The sequence below is a fragment of the Zalophus californianus genome, chromosome X (genome assembly GCF_009762305.2).
Source record: "Zalophus californianus isolate mZalCal1 chromosome X, mZalCal1.pri.v2, whole genome shotgun sequence".
Lineage (NCBI taxonomy): Eukaryota > Metazoa > Chordata > Mammalia > Carnivora > Otariidae > Zalophus > Zalophus californianus.
Window position 1 is genome coordinate 58,900,637 of NC_045612.1, and position 24,903 is coordinate 58,925,539.

Here is a 24,903-nt window from a genome sequence, read left to right on the forward strand (position 1 = left end):
TGAAGCAGTAATACTCCCCCAGGGTCATTTTCTTCCTCTCACTTCCGGCCTGTTGGCAGAGAAAGGCTAGATGACAACCTGAAACCCAGCCAAGGCTACAGCTGTAATCGCTGGTGAGGTCAACTCCAGCAAATCAGAGGCATCAGTAATCTTCTTTAGGTAGTCCTTTATTTTCCCCATTCTCATCTTGATAGAGGGGTCTCAAAGTACGAATCAAGTTGAGAAAAAACAGAAACGTCCTAAAGCCTCCCACTACAGTGCTGTAGTTAAGGACTCCTGCTCCATCAAGATTAACTTAGTCACTGGCCAACCAATCATCTGCCAACCCATCATCTGCCAGCCAGTCCTCAGCCAACCAGTCATAAGTCAACAAGTCCTTAGCCAACCAGGAATGAATCAGCTTGGCATGAACCAATCAGGCATGAAACAATCAAGCTTACCAGACATGAACCAACCAGGGATGAGCCAGCCAGGCATGGGCTCATTTGGTATGAACCAACTGGTTGTAAACCAACCAAATACAAGCTTACCTGACGTGAACCAACTGAGCATGAAACAACCAGTCAGGAGCCAACCAGGCACATGGCAACCAGGTATGAGCCAACAAGGCCTGAACCAACCACGCATGTGGCAACCAAGCATGAGGCAACCATGCTGGGGCCAATTCAGCAGAAGTCAACTAAGCATGAGGCAACCAGGCCCAAGCCAACCATGCACAAGTCAACCAGGCCTGAGGCAACCAGGCCTGAGCCAATTCAGTATGAGTCAATCAGGCATGAGGCAACCAGGCTGGAGCCAATCAGGCACAAGTCAAGCAGGAACAAGCAAAGCAGGCATGAACCAACCAAGCCCAAGCCAACCAGGCATAAGGCAACCAGGTAGAAGCCAATCAGGCATGAGGCAAGCAAGCATGAATTCTTTCCGAGTAAGACCTGCAGAGGCTCATGACTGCCCAGAAATCTTGCGCCTAATTAAAGTAAGCATCTTTCTCCTTATTCTGGGGAGTTTCATGGCATTAGTTTAGGGCTGAGAGTAAGGAAGGCATAGGTTGGTTTGAATCCTAGCTCTGCTAATTATGACCCACGTACACAACCTTCTGGAAGTTACTGAACCTCTCTAGGTTTCAATTTTCACATCTAAAATCAAGATCATAGTACTATCTATATCAAAAGATTGTTGTAATAATGTAAAATAATTACACATAAATTTCTTGACTTAAAGTAGTGGGCTCAGGAAGTGGGGGGGGGATGAATCCATGGATATTTCAGAGACCTAGTATGTTGTCCGTCCTGGGGAAATTTTATCTTTAAGAGGATCTTAGAGAAAAGAAATGTTTCACTTAAATGAATGACCTATCAGTAATAGAATTTCAGGTATTAATGTATAAGATTTTAGGGTAGAAAGTCTTGTTGCTTTTAAGACCACACCTACATGTAGAAGCTAATGATTGTGCCAAAAAAATATTCATCCCGAACAAATTTTCCATACACTTTCAGACAGTTCTTTGACTCCTGAAGCCCATCCACACCCATCCACAGACAACCTCCAGGAGTCCAAGGAGTTGGGTTAAAAATGTCTGATTTAAAAATTCATTTTTAAGGAGGTAATTATGGTTTTCCTGGAAATCATCCCAGTATATAGTAAAGAGGACAAGCTAATAGCCATGGTTACTGTGCTTAAGTTTTGTGGCACTCAAACAATCACTTATGTGATGCACAGCCTAAACAATTCCATATAAAAGTAGTGGCTTAGATTTTTAATGGAGTAAATATGAGGCTGGAATAAGGCACAGGTTATACATAAGGGAACCTTATAAAAAGTTTTGCAATGAAAATGTTTCCATCTACTAATTTATATGTACATATATTTTATAAATTAATTTACATACTTTTTCTATCTATCTATCCATCCATCTATCTATCTATCATCTATCTATCAATCATCTATCTATCTATTTATCATCTATCTATAAATCCTTAAATCAGGCCAGGTTCCTTTCTCTTTGATCAGAGAATGTGTTTCAATGGCCAAAAAAAAAACACCAACCATTTTCTAGTGAAATCTATCTGCTGAAATGATGCTAGGTCCTATTACAGATCTGTAAGAACTGGATTATCTATATCTTCCACTTTATTCTATTCCCACAAATTCCCATATCATTTCTCTAACTGGCATTAATCTGCATGATTAGATCATCAATCAAAATACTACACACGTTAATTATTCCAGAAGCATGTTTTTCCATGTAGAAAAAAAACACTTAAATTTTTCTGTAGCTTAGTATCTGACGCCCAGTTGGCAATTAATGAATTTATTACTGAATGACAGTGAATCTCTCTATCCAGAAAACTTACCTTCTTTATCTTTCCAAACATCACCAAGGGAAAAATAGATCACTGGACCCTCCCACTTCAATGAACCTGTATCTCTGGAGTTCCTGACCACATTTAATTTTAAATTTGCCTCATGTACCTGAATATAAACTAGAAGTTTCTTGGGAATAATTTTAATGAGTATTCACTAGAAAAATACTAGAAAAGCTAAATTACTTACTCTTATAGACATGAGACATTATTTACTCATAGGTATGAATGTAATAATTAAGTAGCTTTGAGCTTTATGTTCTAATAATCTGAAAGTGGGCAATGACTTCCCAAGCATGAGATCCAAACCATGTATTAATTTGAATGTGCAAAAAAATGATATAGTGAAAAGCCACATTGACAAAGTCTAAAGTTAAACTGGGAAAAACACCTCACAGGCAAACATGACAGACCTTTCATAAAGTCTACTAGCTTTATTGTATATAGACTTTGTGAAATCTACCTTGAATATTCAGGAACATTTTTAACTGTACTTCAACCTTTCTGGTTGTATTCAAGACTAGTTACCTGGACAACCTATCTTCATGAGTGAGTTATTGACATAGTTGATCTTCTCTCTACATACATTTAGATTTTAAGGTTCTAGATGACTGGAGTTAATTCTCACTCACTTTTATTAATGCCGACTGGGACATCTTATGTTAATAAACGCTCAATAAATAAGTGCTCAAGAAAAACTTCATGATTATCATCTTAAGAATTTATTATTAAGCCATAAACTGAAAGTTTTCTCTACTTTGATAGGAATTGGCTTCCTGTGAAAACATGCTAGATTCAGTGAAGTTAACAGTAACAGGTAAGATGTTTTATAGTATTTTCAGAGCTAAAAAAAGAAACATGGCATAATGTATACACTCATACATACTTGTACCTAGATATGTGGAAGCTGCTGTCTTTGGTACACAAAGATGATGCCATTAATAGTGCCTACCTGTGCAGGACATTAGTTTGGTAGCCTTGTCAGTGATCCACTATATTTTCCCCATTAAGTATGAAATTCATATTTAAGAGCTTTTACATCTTATGGCTGCAATAGACTTCAACTAATTTTCAAAATGTAGAATGAGAAATGTAACTGCTCAAAGAAAGTGAATTTAATGCCCAATACGTTGGTAGTAGCCAAACAGGATGAAATAGATAAACAGAAAATGACCGACTATTTTCAAGATATTCACTACATTTTGATAGCAATGCAAATAGATACATTTGATAATGTTAAAAGGATAGGCTAGTGTTTTACAATGAATTAGAACTTTTTAGGCAGGAAATATAAACACTAAGAGAGGATTAAAGCATATAAAATGACACACTTAGAATTCCAAATGAATTTGAGGATGGGCTTTACCATTTCTGTGAAAAGAGATAGGGACTGGAATTTTGATAGCCATTGCATTAAATTTTTAGACCACTTTGGGTAGTACTGACATCTTAACAATGTTATGTCTTATCTATGAATACAAGAGGTCTTTCAACTTATTTAAGTCCTTTTCTTTCAGCAATGTTTTTTGTAGTTCTCAGCATGCAAATATTTCACCTCTTTTGTTATATTAATTCCTAGTTATTTATTTTAGGGGCTACTGTAAATGGGGTTGTTTTCTTAGTTTACTTTTTAGTTTGTTCTTTTTGTGTATAGAAACAAAAATGACTTTTGTTTGTTGATCTTATAGCTTGCAAATTTGCTGAACCCCTTTATTAGCTATAGTAACTTTCTTTTGGATTCTTTGAGGTTTTTTAATCAGTAGGATTGTGTCATCTGCAGAGATCATTTTACCTCTTTCTAATTTAGATAGCTTTTATTTCTTTTTCTTTTCTGATAGTTTTGGCTATAACTTCCAGTACAATGTTGAAAAGCAGTAGTAAAAGTGGGCATCCTTGTCTTCTTAATCTTAGGGGGGATGCTTTAAGCCATTCACCATTGAGCATGAAGTTAACGGTTTTTTATAATTACCCTTTATAATGTTGAAGAATTTTCCTCTATTCCTGGTTTTCTGAGGGCTTTTATCATGAAAGTGTATTGTATTTTGTCAAATGCCTTTCCTGCATCAATTGAGATGTTCATGTGCTTTTTTCCTTTTGTTCTGTTAATATGATGTATTATATTGATTTCTTATGTTGAACCATCCTTTCTTTCCTAGGATAAATCACACCATACAGTACATCATAGTTTTTGATGTAGTGTTCCATGATGCATTGCATATAACACCCAGTGCTCCATGCAATACATGCTCTCCTTAATACCCATCACCAGGCTAACCCATCCCCCCACCCCCTCCCCTCTAAAACCCTCAGTTTGATTCTTGGAGTCCATAGTCTCTCATGGTTCATCTCCCCCTCTGATTCCCCCCCCCTTCATTTTTCCCTTCCTTCTAATATCCTCCATGCTATTCCTTATGTTCCACAAATGAAACCATATGATAATTGCCTCTCTCTGTTTGACTTGTTTCATTTAGCATAATCTCCTCCAGTCCCACACATGTTGATGCATCCAGAAAGGATGCAAAAAGTTGGGTATTCCTCCTTTCTGATGGCTAAGTAATATTCCATTTATTTATTTGAGAAAGAAAGCCAGAGAGCAAGAGTGGGGGAAGGGGCAGAGGGAGAGGGAGAAGCAGATTGGGGAGCTGGCCATAGGGTTAGATCCCACGACCTGGGATCATGACCTGAGCCAAAGGCAGATGCTTAACTGACTGAGGCACCCAGGCGTCCCTTTTGTGATGTCTTTACATGTCTTCAGTATCAAAGTAATACTGACTTCATAGAATGAGTTAGGAAATGTTTCTTCCTCTTCACACTTTTTTGGAAGAGTTTAAGGATTATGTTAGTTCTTCTTTAAATGTTTGATAGAATTCACCACGGAAACCATCTCCTGGTTCCTGACTTTACTTTGTTGAGAAATTTTTTTTGATTACTGATTCAAACTCTCATTACAGATGTGGTCAGATTTTTTCTTGAATCAGTTTAGGTCATTTGTAAGTTTCAAGGAATTTGTTCATTTCTTCTGGGTTATCTAATTTCTTGGTGTAAAGTTCATAGTATTTACTTATAATCCCTTTCATCTCTGTAAGGTCAGTAGTAGTGTTGCTTTATTTCTGATTTTAATTAACTTGCATCTTCTCTCTTTTTTGTCAGTCTAGTTTTCAATTTGTTGATCTTTTCAAAGATCCAAATTTTCGTTTTACTGATTCTTCCCTATTGTACTTTTCCCCTTTATTTTGTTTATCTCTGCTCTAAAATTTATTATTACCTCTCTTCTGTTAGCTTTGGGCTTAGTTTGCTCCTTTTTTCTAGTTTCTTAAGGTATAAGGTTAGGTTATTGCTTGAGATTTTTTTTTTTAATGTAGGCATTTATAGCTACAAGTTTCCAAGCACTGCTTTCAGTGCATTCTATAAGTTTCATATGTTGTATTTATATTTTCATTCATCTCTAAGTGTTTTCTAATTTCCCTTGTGATTTTTCTTTGACCTATTGGTTGAGTGCATTAATTTCTACATATATGTGATATTCCTAGTTTCCTTCTGCTGTTGATTTCTAGTTTCAATCCACTGTGATTGGAAAAGATACTTTGTATGATTTCAATCTTTCAAAATTTATTGACTTGTTTTGTGGCCTAACATATGGCCTATCCTAGACAAAGTTCCATGTGCACTTGAGAAAAATGTGCATTATGTTGTTGTTGGGTGGAGTGTACTGTGTATTTCTTTTAGGTTTATTTGATCTATATTGTTGTTCAAATAATCTAGCAAATTATTTATCTTCTCTCTGGTTGTTCAATACATTATTGAAATTGAAGACCTGAAGTTTCCTACTATTATTGTAGAGCTATTTTTCTATCTTCAATTCTGTCAGTATTTGCTTCATTTATTTTGGATCTCTGATTGGTACATAAATGTTTATAAATGTTGTATCTTCTTGGTGAATTGACCTTTTATTATTAAATAACCTCCTTGTCTCTTGTAACATTTTTAACTTAAAGTCTATTATGTTTGATATACTACAGCCACCTCAGCTCTCATAGTTACTATTTGCATGAAATATCTTTTTTCCATTATTTCACTATCAACCTTTCTGTGTGTGTGTGTGTGTTTAAATCTAAAGTGAGTCCCCTATAGGCAGCATAGCGCTGGATCATTTTTTTAATCCATTATGCTCATCTCTGTCTTTTGATTAAACTATTTAATCCATTTACATTTAAAGTAAATGAGGAGGGACTTCTGTCATTTTGCTGTTTTCTATATGCCATACAGGCTTTTTGTTCCTCATTTCCTCTACTGCTACCTTCTTTTGTGTTTCGTTGGATTTTTGTATTGAAATATTTTGATTCCCTTCTCATTTCCTTATGTGTATATTTTATAGATATTTTCTTTGTGGTTATTATGGAAATTACATTTAACATCCTAAAGTTATAATAATCTAATTTGAATTTATACCAGCTTAATTCCAATAGCATACAAAACTCTTCTCTTATACATCTCCATTTCCCCTCTTTTATGTTACTGATGTTACAGGTTACATCTTTGTACATTATGTGCCCAATAACATATATTAATAACTAATTTTATGCAGTTGTTTTTAAATTATGTAGAAAATAAAAAGTGGAGTTATAAACAAAATTAAAATAACTCTAGCCCTTATAATTGCCCATGTATTTACCTTTAACTAGGTACCTTTACTTTTATCTTTATTTCTTTATGTGGCTTTGAGTTACTGTCTAGCTTTCTTTCATGTCAACCTGAAAGACTTCTAGCATTTTATGCAGGGCAGGTCTACTGATAGTGAAATCCCTCAGGTTTTTGTTTCTTTGTTTTTGGTGGTGATCTGGGGATGTCTCAATTTCTCCCTCATTTCTGAAGGGCAGTTTTGGTAGAGATACAATTCTCAGTTGATAGGCTCCCCCCAGCACTTTGAATAGATAAACTCACGGCCTTCTGGTCTTCAAGGTTTCTGATGAGAAATCAGATGATAACCCTATTGATGATTCATTGTACGTGACAAGTTCCTTCTCTCTTGCTGCTTTCAGAATTTTCTCTTTGTCTTTCAGCAGTTTGATTATGTGTCTTAGTGTTGCTCTTTTTAGTTTATACTACTTGGAGTTTGTTGAGCTTCTTGGATTTGTAGATACATTAATTGATTCAAATTTGGGAAGTTTTCAGCCATCATTTCTTTAAATATTCTTTTTTCCCTTCTCTCTTATCATGCTAAGACTCTACCTTATAGAGTGTATATTGGCCCACTTGATGGTGTTCCACAAAGCCCTTAGGCACTGTTTATTTTTCTTCATTTTTTTTGAAAGATTTTATTTATTTGACAGAGAGAGCGAGAGAGCACAAGCAGGGAGAACAGTTGAGGGAGAGGGAGAAGCAGGCTCCCCGCTGAGCAGGGAGCCCAATGCGGGGCTCGATCCCAGGACTCCAGGATCATGACCTGAGCCGAAGGCAGATGCTTAACTATCTGAGCCACCCAGGCGCCCCTCTTCATTGTTTTTCTTTCAGTTCCTGACTTGGTAATTTCAATTGTCTTATATTCAAATTCACTATTTTTTTTCTTCTGCTAGCTCAATTCTGATTTTGAACGTCTACAGTGCATTTGTCACTTCAGTTATTGTACATAATTATCAGCTTCAGAATTTTTGGTGGGGGTTCTTTTTTTATAATTTGTATTTTGTTACTGAGATTCTTATTTTGTTCATACATTTGTTTCCTGTTTTTGTGCCTGTCTTTCCTTTAGCTTTTTGAGCATCTTTAAGACAGTTGTTTTAGTCTTGTTCTAATACATGTGGGCTTCCTCAGGTATGTTTTCTATTGATTTACTTCATTCTTTTGAATAGGGCATAGTTTCCAATTTCTTTGTATGTCTTGTGATTTGTTGTTGAAAACTGGACATTTGAATTTTATGTTAACTCTGGAAATAAAATTCTCCCCCTTCCCCAGGGATGGCTCGTTTTTTTTGTTTTTGTTTTTTATTGTTATAGGGTATCTCTGTAAGAGATCAGCGTGGGTTAAATGTTTAAGGTGTTCTGAGGTCTTTTCTGAGTCTGTCTTTCCCTGGTCATGCATGGTAGCTTTCTAAATTCTTGTGTGGCTCTTTTTACATCTGGAAGCTGCTTTCATTGGTGGAGGTTTGAAAAATGGTGGCCAACTTCTAAGCTCTCACCTCAGCATTAAGAGTAGCAATCCATGAGCAGAACACAGAACTCCAGTATCTGGAGGATAAGTCCCCTAATGCCTACCCTGGCTCCAGCAATCACTCAGCAATTCATGCTGCCATCTGTACAGCTGCTGCCATGAGGCAAGGGGGCAGGGGAGACTTGTAAGCCACCAGTAGGCTGATAGCTGAATTTGACCAAAATTAACTGCAGTTTGGCAGCCAAGCTGTCCTCTGGAAGTTGTAAGTGTTCAAATAAACTCTAGAGTTCCAGAATATTCACTGCCAGTACAGTTGTAGAGGTGAAGAGATGAACTCCTGGTACTGCCTACTCTACCATCTTCCTTTTCTTTATTATAAACTTTCTAACATATTGTATATGAATTTATATTTCAGATTTACTCAGAGATGGCTTTGGGAACAATCCCCTTTTCTACTGCCTAATTGCAGAAGTACACAATCAACAAAAACCATCAGGTAAAACAAATCTGCCTCTTCCAATTTAATCTGGGGTATACTTTCTCTACCCTGAAAATGAAGAACAGTTTGATAGCATAGAATTCCTATTAAACAGAGTAGAAGAGTATAAGTACATAAACTTTGTTTTTTGTTTTATTTTGTTTTTACAGAAAATGTGTGGTATGTATTTGTATATGCATAGGAAAAAATTTGGAAAAATATACATTATTAAAAGATGGCCTGTCTTTGTTTTAAGACTGTGTTATAAGGGACCTAAACCTACATTATGTATTTTTTGTACTGTTTGATATTTTGTCCAGTAAGCTTTTATTAGTTTAATAAAGAAAACACTAAGATATTCAATTTTAGAGGAAAGAACACTCTAAGATTCAAAGCATTAATCTCGTTGTACCTTCTCTTCCCTTTTCTAGGCAAAGTGACTGTTGGATTTGCCATGTACTACTTTACGTACGATCCCTGGATTGGCAAGTTACTTTACCTAGAGGACTTTTATGTCATACAATCTTACCGAGGTCGAGCTACACTTATATTTTACTTATAGTTTAAAAATTAAAATGGCATATTTAAAGGAGTAGAGATAGGGATTCACTATAAATATGGTATTTAAGTTAGTTTGTGTAACTTACTTCTATTTCATGAGAATGATCACTATCCTAGTTATCCTTGCATATGGGGAAAACTTAATCACAGATTAGAAAATGACTTTCTTTTTAGTTCCCATCAAAGCTTGAATAAGCCAAATTATCACAGCTATCCTTTTATCTTTAAAAAATGTGTTTATATTTTAGATTGTTTTGTCTGGAAGTGAATAAGAAATATACTATATTATGAGAGTGACAGGGACTCACTTCTGCTTCACCAATCTTTAAATCCAAAATCTTTTCTATTACCTTTGGAACCACTTTACAATTAGGAAGAAGATATTAAAAACATTCATGAGTTGAGTTTCAACACAAGCTATTAAGAATATATAAAGCCACATATAGGGTTTCATATTTTACTTCTTTAAGATTAAAGCAAAACTTGTTAAGTAGATTTTTAAAACTCGTGTCATTTTCCATTATCTATTTAAAAGGTCTAGGTATTGGAGTTGAAATGCTGAAGAGGTTAAGTCAGGTAAGTATTACATTTAGTATTGGTATTCTGTATGTTGTCATTTTCTTCATTAAATATTATTTAACAGGGTGTAAATTAGATAATTTATCTCACCTTCTGAACATAACCTCAAAACACTACTTATTTTTTCATTTCAATTAAAATAGATCTTCAAATCAGATAGTCATATAATTATATTTGAATTATGTTAATCAAAAACTGATATCTATGTAATCCACAACCATACTATACATCACTTTGCTATAAAGCAGAAGTAAGCAAGAGGGAGATTAGAAGGCAATTCTACCTATAAAATAGGTCCATGGTATGAATATAAGAATAGCATGAAAATGACTTCTGGGAAATTGGAGTAGGAGCCTCCTAAGCTCATTTTGTCTCAGGGACACACCTAGAAAACAGCCACATAAGTGCAACCAACCCAGAAAATGACCTAAAGACTAGCAGAACAGACATCCCACAGTTAATCAAAGGGAGGAGCCCACATTGAAAAGGGTAGGAGAGGCAGAGACTAGGTCAAGAACCAGATTCCTGGGGAGACTAACCACAAATGGGAGGGACACCACAAGCACATAGAAGGGAGAGGATCAGACCCCACAGCAGGCAACCCAGGCATGGGGGATCTGCATTGGAGACAAGTGCCTGTAACATTTGGCTTTGAAAACCATGGGTCTTTAACTTCTCGAATTTTTACAACCAGTTGGGCTTAACTCCAGGAACGTTAAAAATCAGTGGGCTTAGTGCTGAGAGTGAGAGGGCAATAGGAAATGGAGTCCCGAACCTTAAAGAGACAGCATAACAAACAACCTCACCAAGACAGAACACAGGAGCAGCAGTATGAAAAATGCCTAGGGTATCCATGAACTTATTTACAAATCTCAGAATATGTGCTGGAGGGGCAGGGATCTTTAGGAGACTATGCCAAGAATAAAAAAGTTGGTGGGAGCCTTTTCTCTCTCCCCAAACCCCTACTTCCCAGCCTAGATAGCTGGATACTTGTGGGAAACGGGGTATGCTGCAACTACCTTGCTAATACCATCCATCCCACCCCATATTCTCCTGTGGATCCACTCCATCCATTTCACCCCACTCAGCAGGAGGCTCTCCAAAGCAGCTCCTGTCAGGTCTTATTCAAGCAGCTCTGGCAGTGACCTGCACCAGTCCAGAATGACTCCTGCCTTGTGGAGAGGGAAAGATAACCCCACACATCAGTTCGACTGCAGCCCTAGCAGCCAAACCTAGTAACTGGCAGTGCAGAGAGTGCCCTGCTGATCAGTGGGTCTGCAGCACCAGCACATGGACTGGGGGCAGGCACCTGATACGATAATTGGCCTTGTCCACCAACAAAAACCTCAGGGGTAGCAGAGGGAGAGATTTCTGCAGTTTGGAGTCACTGCAGCCATGGCATTGGAGACAGGCATCTGGTCTGCCAGCCTTGCCCACCAATAAAAGCCTCTCAAGGTACAAGGTAGAGAGAGCACGCTGCAGGTGGGTGCTACCACAGCCCTAAGAGACGAACTGGGGATAGCATTTGATTTGTTTATAGCCACTGCCCACCAACATAAGCCTCTTAGGAGACAACACAGGGAACGCACTCTGCAGTCTGGTATGACTTCATCCCCAGCAAACTGGGCTTAGGGCAGGCATTTTGGTCTGACTGCTGACAATGCCCAACTATAAGCCTACTGCCACAGAATGGCCCTTTAACAGCACAGGACCAAATATGGCCCACAAAAAATCAAAGCAGGCCATTGCAGCCAACTGGACTGAAAGCAAATAAGGCTTAGCCACAACAGTAGGGCACACACAAACCAAATAGAAGACACCCATGAAGCACCTGGTTCTGGTGAACAGGAGACATTGTGCTACGGGGCACCACAGGACCTCTTCTTTGTAAGGCCACTACATTCAAGATCAGGAGACATAATTGATTTTCCTTACATATAAACAAACACAGAGAATTAGACAAAATAAGACAGAGGAATATATCCCAAATGAAAGACCAGGATAAAACCACAGCAAAAGAGCTAAATGAAATGGAGACAAACAAGTTACCTGATAATGAATTCAAACTCATGGTCCTAAGATACTGGACTTGAGAAAAGTGGAAAATCACAGGAAAACCTTCAACAAAGAAATAGAAAACAAAAAAGTAACCAATCAGGGATGAATAATTTAATAACTGAAATGAAAAATAGACTAGAGGGAATCAATAGATTAGAGGAGGCAGAAGAACAGATCAGTGACCTGGAAGACAGAGTAATGGAAAGCAACAAAGTTGAACAGGAAAAAGAAAAAAAAAATACAAATGAGAATATGTTTGGGGAACTCAGCAACATCATCAAACCTAATAAAATTCACATTATATTGATCCCAAAAAGAGAAAAGAGAAGGGGGCAGAAAATTTATTTGAAGAAATAGCTGAAAACTTCTCTAACCTGGGGAAGGAAACAGATACTCAGATCCAGGAGGCACAGAGTCCCCAAGAAAATCAACCCAAGGAGGTCCACACCAACACACATAATAATTAAAATGGTAAAAAAGTAGTGATAAAGAGAGAATTTTAAAAGCAGTAAGAGAAAAGTTACATACAAGGGAAATCCCATAAGGCTATCAGCTGATTTTTCAGCAGAAACTTTGCAGCCAGAAAGGACTGGCATGATATATTCAAAGTGATGAAAGGAAAAAACTTGCAACAAAGAATACTCATTTCATGGCTACCCAGCAAGGCTATCATTCACAACAGAAGTAGAAATAAAGAGTTTCCCAGACAAACAAAAAGCAAAACAGTTCATCACAACTAAACCAGCCTTAGAAGAACTATTAAAGGGAATTCATTGAGTGGGAAGAAAACATAACCAGGAGTAAGAAATTATGAAAGGAAAAAGCTTCAGTTAAATACAAACAAACAAAAAAAAGTCATAGATGAATCACTTATAAAACCAGTATGGAGGTTAAAGCACAAAAACAGTAAGACCAGGTGTATCTATAAATATCAAGTCAAAGGATTCACAAAATGAAAGGGCGTGAAGTAGGACATATACATAAAATGGTGGGGGGAGGATAAAAATTTACTGCTTTTAGAATGGGTTCTTAAAAAGGGGCGCCTGGGTGGCTCAGTCGGTTAAGAGTCTGTCTTTGGCTTAGGTCATGATCCCAGCGTGCTGGGATCGAGCTCCACATCGGGCTCCCTGCTGAGCAGGAAGCCTGCTTCTCCTTCTCCCTCTGCCATTCTCCCCACTTGTGCTCTCTGGCTCTATTTCTCTGTCAAATAAATAAACAAAATCTTTTTAAAAAATAGAATGGGTTCAAACTTAATCGACCATCAACCTAATATAGACTGCTACACTATATGCATGTTATATATGAGCCAAATGGAAACCATAAATCAAAAATATCTAATAGATAAACAAAAAATTAAGAGAAAGGAACCCAAGCATATCACTATAGAATGCTATCAAAGACAAGGAAAGTGCAAGAGAAAAAAGTAATAGAGAAGAACAGCAAAAATACCTGTAAAACAGGTAACAAATGGCAATAAGTACATACCTATCAATAATTACTTTGAATGTAAATGAACTAAATGCTCCAATCAAAAGACATAGGGTGACTGAATGGATATAGAAGCAAGACCCAATGATAAGCTGCCTACAGGAGTCTCCCTTCAGAACTAAAGTTACATGCAAATTGAAAGTGAAGGGATGGAAAGATATTTACCATGTAAATATAAGTGAAAACAAAGCTGGGGTATGAATACTTAGACAAAATAAACTTTAGAACAAGACTGTAACAGGAGACAGAGAAGAACACTACATGATTATGAAGGGAACAATCCAACAGGAGGATATAATCATTGTAAATATTTATGCACCCAATATAGGAGTATCTCATACATAAAGCAACTATTAACAGACATAAAGAAAAAAAAACATGACATTAATACAATGATACTGGGGGACTATAATCCTCAGTTACATTAATGGATAGACCATCCAGACAGAAATCAAGGAAACAGTGGCTTTGAATGAAACATTGGACCAGATATATCTAAAAGATATACTCAGAGCATTCCATCCCCAAATAGTGGAATACCCATTCTTTTCAAGTGTATCTGAAATGTCCTCCAGAACAGATCACAGATTAGGCCACAAAACAAGTCTCCACAAACTCAAAAAGATTAAAATGTATCATGCATCTTTTCTGACTACAATGATATGAAACTAGAAATCAAACACAAGAAAAAATCTGGAAAGAACACAAATACCTCGAGGCTACAAACATGTTATTAAACAATGAATGGGTCAACCAAGAAATCAGAGATTAAAAAAAAAAAAAACACATGGAGGCAAATGAAAATGAAACTACAATGATCCAAAATCTTTGGGATCCAGGAAAAGTTGCTTTAAGAAGGAAGATTATAGCAATATAGGTCCACTTGATAAACTAAGAAAAAGCTCAAATAAAGAACTAACCTTACACATAAAGGAGCTACAGGGAAAGAACAAAGCCCAAAGCCAGTAGAAAGAAGAGGATAACAAAGCATGCAGCGGAAATCAATGAAATAGAGACTAAAAAAGGAAAAACAACAACAACAACAACAATACAACAGATAAATGAAACCAGGAGCTAGTTCTTTGAAAATGTCAACAAAATTGAAAATCTTTAGCCAGATTCATCAAAAAAAGGACTCAAATAAAATTAAAAGTGAAGGACAAATAATAACCAATAATTCAGAAATATTAAGGATTATGAGAATATTATGAAAAATTTTATGCCAACAAATTGGACAATCTAGAAGAAATGGATAAATTCCTAGAAAAATATGACCTTCGAAAACTGAATCAGGAAGAAATAGATAATTTGAACAGACTGATTACTAGCAATGAAATTGAATCAAGCAATCAAAAAACTCCAAACAAAAATTAGGACCAGAGGGCATCACAGGTGAATTCTACCAGACATTTAAAGAAGAATTAACACCATTTATTCTCAAACTATTCCAAAAAATGGAAAAGGAAGAAAAGCTTACAAATTCATTATACAAATGCAGCATTACCGTGATTTCAAAACCAGATAAAGACACTAAAAAACAAGAAAACTAAAGGCAATATCTCTGCTGAACATAGATGCAAAAATCATCACAAAATATTAGCAAACCAAACCCAAATATTCATTTAAAAAATTATTCCCTATGATCAAGTGGGATTTACCACAGATGCAAGGGTGGTTTAATATTCACAAATCAATCAATGCGATACATCACATTAACAAGAAAAAGGATAAAAACCATACGATTATCTCAAAAGTTGCAGCAAAATCATGTGAGAGCAGTAATCAAAAACCTCCCATAAAACAAGAGTCCAGGGCCTGGTGGATTCCCTGAGGAATTCTACCAAACATTCAAAGAAGAAATAATACCTATTCTCCTGAAGCTGTTTCAAAAAATAGAAACAGAAGGAAAACTTCCAAACTCATTCTATGAGGCCAGTATTACCCTGATCCCAAAACCAGGCAAAGACCCCATCAAAAAGAATGACAGACCAATATCCCAATGAATATGGATGCCAAAATTCTCAACACGTTCCTAGCTAATAAGATCCAACAGGGCATTAAAAGGATTATCCATCTCAACCAGGTGGGATTTATCCCTGGGATACAAGGGTGGTTCAACATTCCCAAATCAATCAGTGTTACAGAAAACAGTAAGAGAAGATAAAAGAACCACATGGTCCTCTCAACTGATGTAGAAAAAGCATTTGACAAAATACAGCATCCTTTCCGGATTAAAATGCTTCAGAGTGTAGGGATAGAAGGAACATTCCTCAATTTCATAAAAACCATCTATGAAAAGACCACAGCGAATATCATTCTCAATGGGGAAAAGCTGAGAGCCATTCCCTTAAGATCAGGAACTCGACAAGGATGCCCACTCTCACCACTATTGTTCAACATAGTACTAGAAGTCCTAGCAACAGCAATCACAGAACAAAAAGAAATAAAAGGTATTCAAATTGGCAAAGAAGTCAAACTCTCTCTCTTCGCAGATGGCATGATACATTATGTGGAAAACCCAAAAGACTCCACCCCCAAATTACTAGAACTCATACAGCAATTCAGGAATGTGGCAGGATACAAAATCAATGCACAGAAATCAGTTGCTTTCTTATACACTAACAATATAACTGTAGAAAGAGAATCTTCCCTTGTAGGGAATCAATTCCAATTACAATAGCACCAAAAGCCATAAGATACCTTGGAATAAACCTAACCAAAGAGGCAAAGGATCTATACTCTAGGAACTACAGAACACTCATGAAAGAAATTGAAGAAGACACAAAAAGATGGAAAAACATTCCATGCTCATGGATCAGAAGAATAAACATTATTAAAATGTCTATGCTGCCCAGAGCCATCTATACTTTCAATGCCATCCTGATCAAAATGCCAATGGTATTTTTCAAAGTGCTGGAACAAACAATCCTAAAATTTGTATGGAATCAGAAAAGACCCCGAGTTGCCAAGGAAATGTTGAAGAAGAAAAACAAAGCTGAGGCCATCACATTGTATGACTTCAAGCTATAATACAAAGCAGTGATCATCACGACAGCATGGTACTGGCACAAAAAGAGATGTATAGACCGATGGAGCAGAATAGAGAGCCCAGGGCGCCTGGGTGGCTCAGTTGGTTAAGCGACTGCCTTCGGCTCAGGTCATGATCCTGGAGTCCCAGGATCGAGTCCCGCATTGGGCTCCCTGCTCAGCAGGGAGTCTGCTTCTCCCTCCGACCCTCCCCCCTCTCATGTGCTCTCTCTCTCTCATTCTCTCACTCAAATAAATAAAATCTTAAAAAAAAAAAAAGAATAGAGAGCCCAGATACGGACCCTCATATCTATGGTCAATTAATCTTTGAAAAAGCAGGAAAAAATATGCAATGGAAAAAGACAGTCTCTTCAATAAATGGTGCTGGGAAAATTGGACAGCTATATACGGAAGAATGAAACTCAACCATTCTCTAACTCAATACACAAAGATAAACTCAAAATGGATGAAAGACCTCAATGTGAGACAGGAATCCATCAAAATCCTAAAGGGAAACATAGGCAGTAACCTCTTCGAAATCGAGCACAGTAACTTCTCTCACGACATGTCTCCAAAGGCAAGGGCAACAAAAGCAAAAATGAACTTTTGGGACTTCATCAAGATAAAAAACTCCTGCACAGCAATGAAACAGTCAGCAAAACAAACAGGCAGCCCACAGAATGGGAGAAGATATTTGCAATGACATTTGCAAATGACACTACAGACAAAGGGCTAGTATCCAAGATCTATAAAGTACTTCTCAAACTCAATATCCAAAAAACAATAATCCAGTCAAAAAATGTTCAACATCATTAGCCATCAGGGAAATTTAAGTCAAAACCACACTGAGATACCACCTTACACCAGTTAAATGGCAAAAATTGACAAGGCAAGAAACAACAAATGTTGGAGAGGTTGTGGAGCAAGAGGAACCCTCTTACACTGTTGCTAGGAATGCAAGCTGGTACAGCCACTCTGGAAAACCGTATGGAGGTTCCTTAAGAAGTTAAAAATAGAGCTACCCTATGACCCACTAATTGCACTCCTGGGTATTTACCCCAAAGACACAGATGTAGTGAAAGAAGGGCCACATACACCCTGATGTTCATAGAGCAATGTCCACAATAGTCAAACTGTGGAAGGAGCCAAGATGCCCTTCAACAGATGAATGGATAAAGAAGATGTGGCCCATATATACAATGAAATATTACTGAGCCAACAGAAAGGATGAATACTCAATTTTTTAAAAATTTTTATTGTTAATCACCATACATTACATCATTAGTTTTTGATGTAGTGTTCCATGATTCATTATTTGCATATAACACCCAGTGCTCCATGCAGTATGTGCCCTCTTTAATACCCATCACCAGGCTAACCCATCCCCCCACCCACCTCCCCTCTAGAAGCCTGTTTGTTTCTGAGTCCATAGTCTCTCATGGTTCGTCTCCCCCTCCGATTTCCCCCCCTTCATTTTTCCCTTCCTACTATCTTTTTCTTCTTCGTCTTCTTCTTTTTAACATATAATGTATTATTTGTTTCAGAGGTACAGGTCTGTGATTCATCAGTCTTACACAATTCACAAAGCTCACCATAGCACATAGCCTCCCCAATGTCTATCATCCAGTCACTCCATCCCTCCCACCCCCCACTACTCCAGCAACCCTCAGTTTGTTTCCTGAGATACAAATTCCTCATATCAGTGAGATCATATGATACATGTCTTTCTCTGATTGACTTATTCTGCTTAGCATAATACCCTCTAGTTCCATCCACGTTGTTGCCAATGGCAAGATTTAGTTTTTTTTTTTAATGGCTGCATAATATTCCATTTTATATATATACCACCTCTTCTTTATCCATTCATCTGTTGATGGACAACAAAGTTATCGTGGACATTGTGGACATGTGGACATTGCTACTATAAACACTGAGGTGCACATACTCCTTAGGATCACTAAGTTTGTATCTCTGGGGTAAATACCCAGTAGTGCAATTACTGGGTCATACAGTAGCTCTATTTTCAACTTTCTGAGGAACCCCCATGCTGTTCTCCAGAGTGGTTATACCAGCTTGCATTCCCACCAACACTGTAGGAGGGTTCCCCTTTCTCTGCATCCTCGTCAACATTTGTCATTTCCTGACTTGTTAAATTTAGCCATTCTGACTGGTGTGAGGTGGTATCTCATTGAGGTTTTGATTTGCATTTCCCGGATGCTGAGTGATATTGAGCACATTTTCATGTGTCTGTTGGAAATTTGGATGTCTTCTTTGGAAAAATGTCTGTTCATGTCTTCTGCCCATTTTATGATTGGATCATTTGTGCTTTGGGTGTTGAGTTTGATAAGTTCTTTATAGATTTTGGATACGAGCCCTTTATCTGATATGTCATTTGCAAATATCTTCTCCAATTCTGTCAGTTGGCTTTTGGTTTTCTTGACTGTTTCTTTTGCTGTGCAAAAGCTTTTTATCTTGATGAACTCCCAATAGTTCATTTTTGCCCTTGCTTCCCTTGCCTTTGGCGATGTTTCTAGGAAGAAGTTGCTGTGGCTGAGGTTGAAGAGGTTGCTGCCTGTGTTCTCCTTTAGGATTTTGATGGACTCCTGTCTCACATGTAGGTCTTTCAACCATTTGGAGTCTATTTTCGTGTGTGGTGTAAGGAAATCGTCCAGTTTCATTCTTCTGCATGTGGCTGTCCAATTTTCCCAACACCATTTGTTGAAGAGACTGTCTTTTTCCATTGGACATTCTTTCCTGCTTTGTCAAAGTTTAGTTGACCATAGAGTTGAGGGTCCATTTCTGGGCTCTCTATTCTGTTCCACTGATCTATGTGTATGTTTTTGTGCCAGTACCATATTGTCTCGATGATGACAGCTTTGTAATAGAGCTTGAAGTCTGGAATTGTAATGCCGCCACCTTTGCTTTTCTTTTTCAACATTCCTCTGGCTATACGGGCACTTTTCTCGTTCCATACAAATTTTAGGATTATTTGTTCCATTTCTTTGTAAAAGGTTGATGGTACTTTTTTTTTAAAGTTTTATTTAGAATTTTTTAAAAATTTTATTATGTTATGTTAGTCACCACACAATACATCGTTAGTTTTTGATGTGGTAATCCATGATCCATTGTTTTCGTATAACACCCAGTGCTCCATGCAATACATGCCCTCCTTAATACCCATCACTGGGCTAACCAAACTCCCTCCCCCCTCTCCTCTAAAACCCTCTTTGTTTCTCAGAGTCCATAGTCTCCAATGGTTCATCTCTCCCTCCAATTCCCCCCCCCATTTTTCCCTTCCTTCTCCTATGTCCTCCATGCTATTCCTTATGTTCCACAAATAAGTGAAACCATATGATAATTGACTTTCTCTGCTTGACTTATTTCACTGAGCATAATCTCCTCCACTCCCATCCATGTTGATGTAAAAGTTGGGTATTCAACCTTTCTGATGGCTAAGTAATATTCCATTGTATATATGGACCACATCTTTTTTGGATACCAACTCCTCATCTGTAGTGTCATTTGCAAATATCTTCTCCCGTTCTGTGGGTTGCCTCTTTGTTTTGTTGACTGTTGCCTTTGCTGTGCAGAAGCTTTTTATCTTGATGAAGTCCCAAAAGTTCATTTTTGCTTTTGTTTCACTAGCTTTTGGAGATATATCTTGAAAGAAGTTGCTGTGGACAATGTCAAAGAGGTTACTGCCTATGTTCTCCTCTAGGATTTTGATGGATTCCTGGATTCAAAGAACCAACTTCTAGTTTCGTTGATCTGATCTACTGTGTTTCTGGTTTCTAATTATTGATTTCTGCTCTAATTTAAATTATTTCTCTTGTAATGCATGGCTTAGGCATCGTTTGTTGCTTTTTCTCTAGTTCTTTAAGGTGTAGAGTTAGTTGGTGAATTTGGGATTTTTCTATTTTTTTGAGTGAGGCTTGGATGGCTATGTATTTCCCCCTTAGGACTGCCTTTGCAGTATCCCATAGGTTTTGGACCGATGTGTTTTCATTCTCATTGATTTCCATGAATTGTTTAAGTTCTTCTTTGATTTCCTGGTTGACCCAAACATTCTTGAGCAGAGTGGTCTTTAGTTTCCAAGTGTTTGAATTTCTGCTAAATTTTTTCTTGTGATTGAGTTCCAGTTTTAAAGCATTGTGGTCTGAGAATATGCAGGGAATAATCTCAATCTTTTGGTATCAGTTGAGACCTGATTTGTGACCCAGTATGTGGTCTATTCTGGAGAAAGTTCCATGTGCACTCGAGAAGAATGAGTATTCTGTTGTTTTAGGGTGGAATGTTCTATAAATATCTATGAGGTCCATCTGGTCCACTGTATCATTCAAAGCTCTTGTTACCTTGTTGATTTTCTGCTGAGACGATCTGTCCATTGCTGAGAGTGGAGTACTGAGGTCTCCTCCAATTAACATATTGTTATCAATATGACTATTTTGGTGAACAGCTGGCTTATGTAGATGGCTGCTCCCATGTTGGGGGCATAGATATTTACAATTGTTAGATCTTGTTGGATAGACCCTTTAAGAATGATAGAGTGTCCTTCTGTGTCTCTAATTACAGACTTTAGTTTAAAATCTAATTTGATATAAGAATTGCTACCCCAGCTTTCTTTTGAGGTCCACTGGCATGGAATATGGATCCCCATCCCTTCACTTTCAGTCTGGATGTATCTTTAGGTTCAAAATGACTCTCTTGTAGGCAACATATGGATGGGTCTTTTCTTTTTATCCAATCTGCAACCCTGTGCCATTTTATGAGAGCATTTAGGCCATTCACGTTGAGAGTGATTATTGAAAGATATGAATTAATTGTCATCATGTTGCCTGTGAAGATGTTGTTTTTATAGATTGTCCCTGTAAATTTCTGTTGTATATCACTCTTGGGGTCTTTCTCCTTTTATAGAAACCCCCTTAATATGTCTTCCAGGGCCAGCTTAGTGGTCACATATTCTTTCAGTTTCTGCCGGTCGTGGAAGCTCTGCATCTCTCCACCCTTTCAAAATGACGGCCTTGCCGGATAAAATGTTCTTGGCTGCATGTTCTTCTCATTTACCACCCTGAATATGTTTTGCCAGGCTTTTCTGGCTTGCCAGGTCTCTGTGGATAGGTCTGACGTTATTCTGATGTTTTTCCCTGTGTACGTAAGGAATCTCTTCCCCCTAACTGCGCTTAAGATGGTTTCCTTGGTTCTAAGATTTGCAAGTTTTACTCTTACATGCCGGGGTGTTGGCCTGTTTTCCTTGACCTTGGGAGGGGTCCTCTCTGCCTCTCGACGCGAATATTTGTTTCATTCCCCAGATTAGGGAAGTTCTCAGCTACGATTTACTGAAATACATCTTCTAGTCCCCCCTCTCTCTCCACTCCCTCTGGGATTCCAATTATTCTGACATTGGAACGTTTCATGGTGTCACTTATTTCTCTGATTCTATTTTCATGGATTCTGAGTTGTTTTTCCCTGGTCTCTTCTTTTCCCTTTTTATCTATTATATTGTCTTCCAGGTCGCTTATTCGTTCTTCTGCCTCACTTACCCTAGCTGTTAGATTATCTAGATTGGATTGGATCTCATTGATACCCTTTTTAAGTTCTGCCAATTCAGCTTTCATTTCTGCCCTTAGAGACTCTATGTTGCCATTAATTGATTTCTCCATTCTCGCCATTGTCTTCACAATTGGTAGCCTGAATTCCATCTCCGACATCTTGGTTATATCTGCATCCATTTGTAAATCTGCAGCATAAGTCATAATCTCTGAGTCTTTTCTATTTTGGGCATTCCTCCTCCTAGTCATTCTGTTGATGGGTGTTTGAGGGAATGTATAGAGTCCAAATTATTGACCAGAACCCAATCAAGATGCACCTGTTTTCTTGGGAACTTAGGGTTGCTGGCCTCTTGTTTCCCCAGCCTGTCTTCTGGGGGAGGGGCCTGCCGCACTGTTACTCAGGCAACCCTGTTTGGGCGGAGTTGACCTGCCCCTCTGTGGCGGGGGATGGCCTCAGTGGTAATCAATGTTTTGTTCTCTGGCGGCTTTCCGCGTCTCTTCCACGAGTCAGAGCAGAAGAGACAGTTTCCAACCCTCTGCCTCAGAGCAGAGAGACCACAGTCTGTTCTTCAGTGAGTTCTGCAGGCCACACTGTCTCCGTTTCTGTCTGTCCTGCTATAAACTGCAGCATCCTGGGTTGTGCACCCCTCTGCATCGTCCCCAGTCCTGCCTCCAGGTCGGGGCACGTCTCCGCCCTTTGTGCTTCTAAAACCACCAGCCGCTCCCAGTTCGCCTGCGCGACCCTGCCACTCCGGGTTTCCACCTTGGGGTGTGCCCTAAAGTCCTTTTCGCACCGCTACCGGTCTGCGAGTCTGCCCCGTCCCCAGCGCACGAGGCTGTTGCTCACCGTAGGTGTAGGATTCCCACGGCCAGGCACCCTCCCGCTGCCGTTTATCCTCCAAATAAATCAGGGCTCCCTGCTTCGTACCTCAAAACCAACCACCTGTGATATTCTGCTTGTAGAGATCCAGATCTTATATCTCAGGCTGGTTTTGTGGGTGCTCAGAGTGGCCTGGTAGATATCCAGCTCAATTCCGGGGACCAGTTGAAATAGGGTCCCCTACTCCTCCGCCATCTTTCCTTCTCCCTGAATACCCAAATTTTGCATCCTTTCCGGATGTGTCAACATGGGTGGGACTGGAGAAGATTATGCTAAGTGAAGTAAGTCAAACAGAGAAAGGCAATTATCATATGGTTTCAGTTATTTGTGGAACATAAGGAATAGCATGGAGGATATTAGGAGAAGGAAGGGAAAAATGAAGGGGGAAATCAGAGGGGGAGACAAACCATGAGAGACTATGGACTCCGGGAATCAAACTGAGGGTTTTAGAGGGGAGGGGGATGGGGGGATGCGTGAGCCCAGTGATGGGTATTAAGGAGGGCACGTACTGTATCCAGCACTGGGTGTTATATGCAAACAATGAATCATGGAACACTACAGCAAAAACTATTATGTACTGTATGGTGACTACTATAATAAAAAAAATACAAAAACAAAGAAAAAAACTGAATGGGATTTATGAAAAACCAATGAGAAGACTTTGCAAATCATTTTTGGACTTTTCAAAGAAAGAGTTTTAAAACTCAACAGGCCTTTTTTTCTTCTTACAGCTTTGGAGAAGTCCAAGAGTTAACTATTGTATTATTATTTGGAAGTATTATACAGACATAGTGCCTTGCATATAGACCTTTAATAAAATAAATGTGTACTTTAAAAAAATGTACTTTCAATTAAAAGTAATCTCTTTGTTTTTAAACAGATAGCCATCAGAAGCCAATGTAACTGCATGCACTTTCTTGTTGTCATTTGGAACCAGGCTTCTATTGACTACTATACTCGTCGAGGGGCTTTAGACCTTTCCTCTGAGGAGGGTTGGCATCTGTTCAGGTTTAATAGAGAAGAACTCATGGATATGGCAAAGGAAGAGTGAAAGATGACTCATCTCAACTTGTCCCAACATATGCTCCAACATTTGAATGTCACCTGAGTCTAACAGCAGTTTGACTTTGAGTGTTGTACAATACAGCAAGTGATCAAACTCTGGTTTGAGCAGATCTTTTACTTTGAAAGAGATTTGGTATATATAATCAACCTTCCTTTATCCAAACTAATATACTAATGACTAGTAACAGAGTTGATGATCCAAAAGAGTAGATAAATCAAGCATCACTTTATATTTAGTAGTAGGATATTTATTTTTTACCTACCATATCTCACTAAATTTTAGATGTTTATATTTTCACATCTTAACACAGCTGAAATTGGGATAATTATAATGATCAACTGGTATCACTTTTTTCTTAGAGGCAAATAACATGTCTTAGATTTGATGAAATATGGATTCATTTGATTATAAACAGATCTGAGGTACAAAAAATTCATTTAAAATACTGAAGCTAAATTTTGAGGAGCTTACTTATGAAAAAGTAGTAAGTGAACTATTTCCCTACCTTGAGTAGCTCAAGTACCACTGACTCCTTAACATCATCTCAGAACTACATTTTATCTCTGAGCATTTACAGCTATTTGGTTGTATTTATCTTAGGGAAGATACTACATATAACACTTGTATATACATACCTTTCTTTCTTTTCTAGTAGAACTATAAGCCCTTTGACAGAAGTATAATTACTTTTGTATCCTGTGTTGCAAGCA

The 24,903-nt window shown here is 38.0% G+C and overlaps 1 protein-coding gene across 1 annotated transcript; it reads left to right on the plus strand.

Moving 5' to 3' along the window:
* The first annotated feature begins 570 nt into the window (after positions 1 to 570).
* Positions 571 to 24,273, plus strand: SATL1 (spermidine/spermine N1-acetyl transferase like 1). The gene is made up of 6 exons (XM_027609643.1): positions 571 to 976; positions 3,129 to 3,180; positions 8,923 to 9,003; positions 9,417 to 9,518; positions 10,082 to 10,122; positions 24,008 to 24,273. The coding sequence occupies exons 1-6, from the start codon at positions 596 to 598 to the stop codon at positions 24,176 to 24,178; spliced, it is 828 nt and encodes a 275-aa protein (XP_027465444.1). The 5' UTR covers positions 571 to 595; the 3' UTR covers positions 24,179 to 24,273.
* Positions 24,274 to 24,903: the final 630 nt, after the last annotated feature.

What these genes read in the sequence shown, in the direction of transcription:
- SATL1 (XM_027609643.1), top strand. Translation starts at nt 596, where the DNA reads ATGAGCCAACAAGGCCTGAACCAACCACGCATGTGGCAACCAAGCATG. An exon ending in AAATCTTGCGCCTAATTAAA is followed by an intron (nt 977 to 3,128) that starts GTAAGCATCTTT and finishes CTACTTTGATAG; the next exon opens with GAATTGGCTTCCTGTGAAAA. An exon ending in TGTCATACAATCTTACCGAG is followed by an intron (nt 9,519 to 10,081) that starts GTCGAGCTACAC and finishes TCTATTTAAAAG; the next exon opens with GTCTAGGTATTGGAGTTGAA.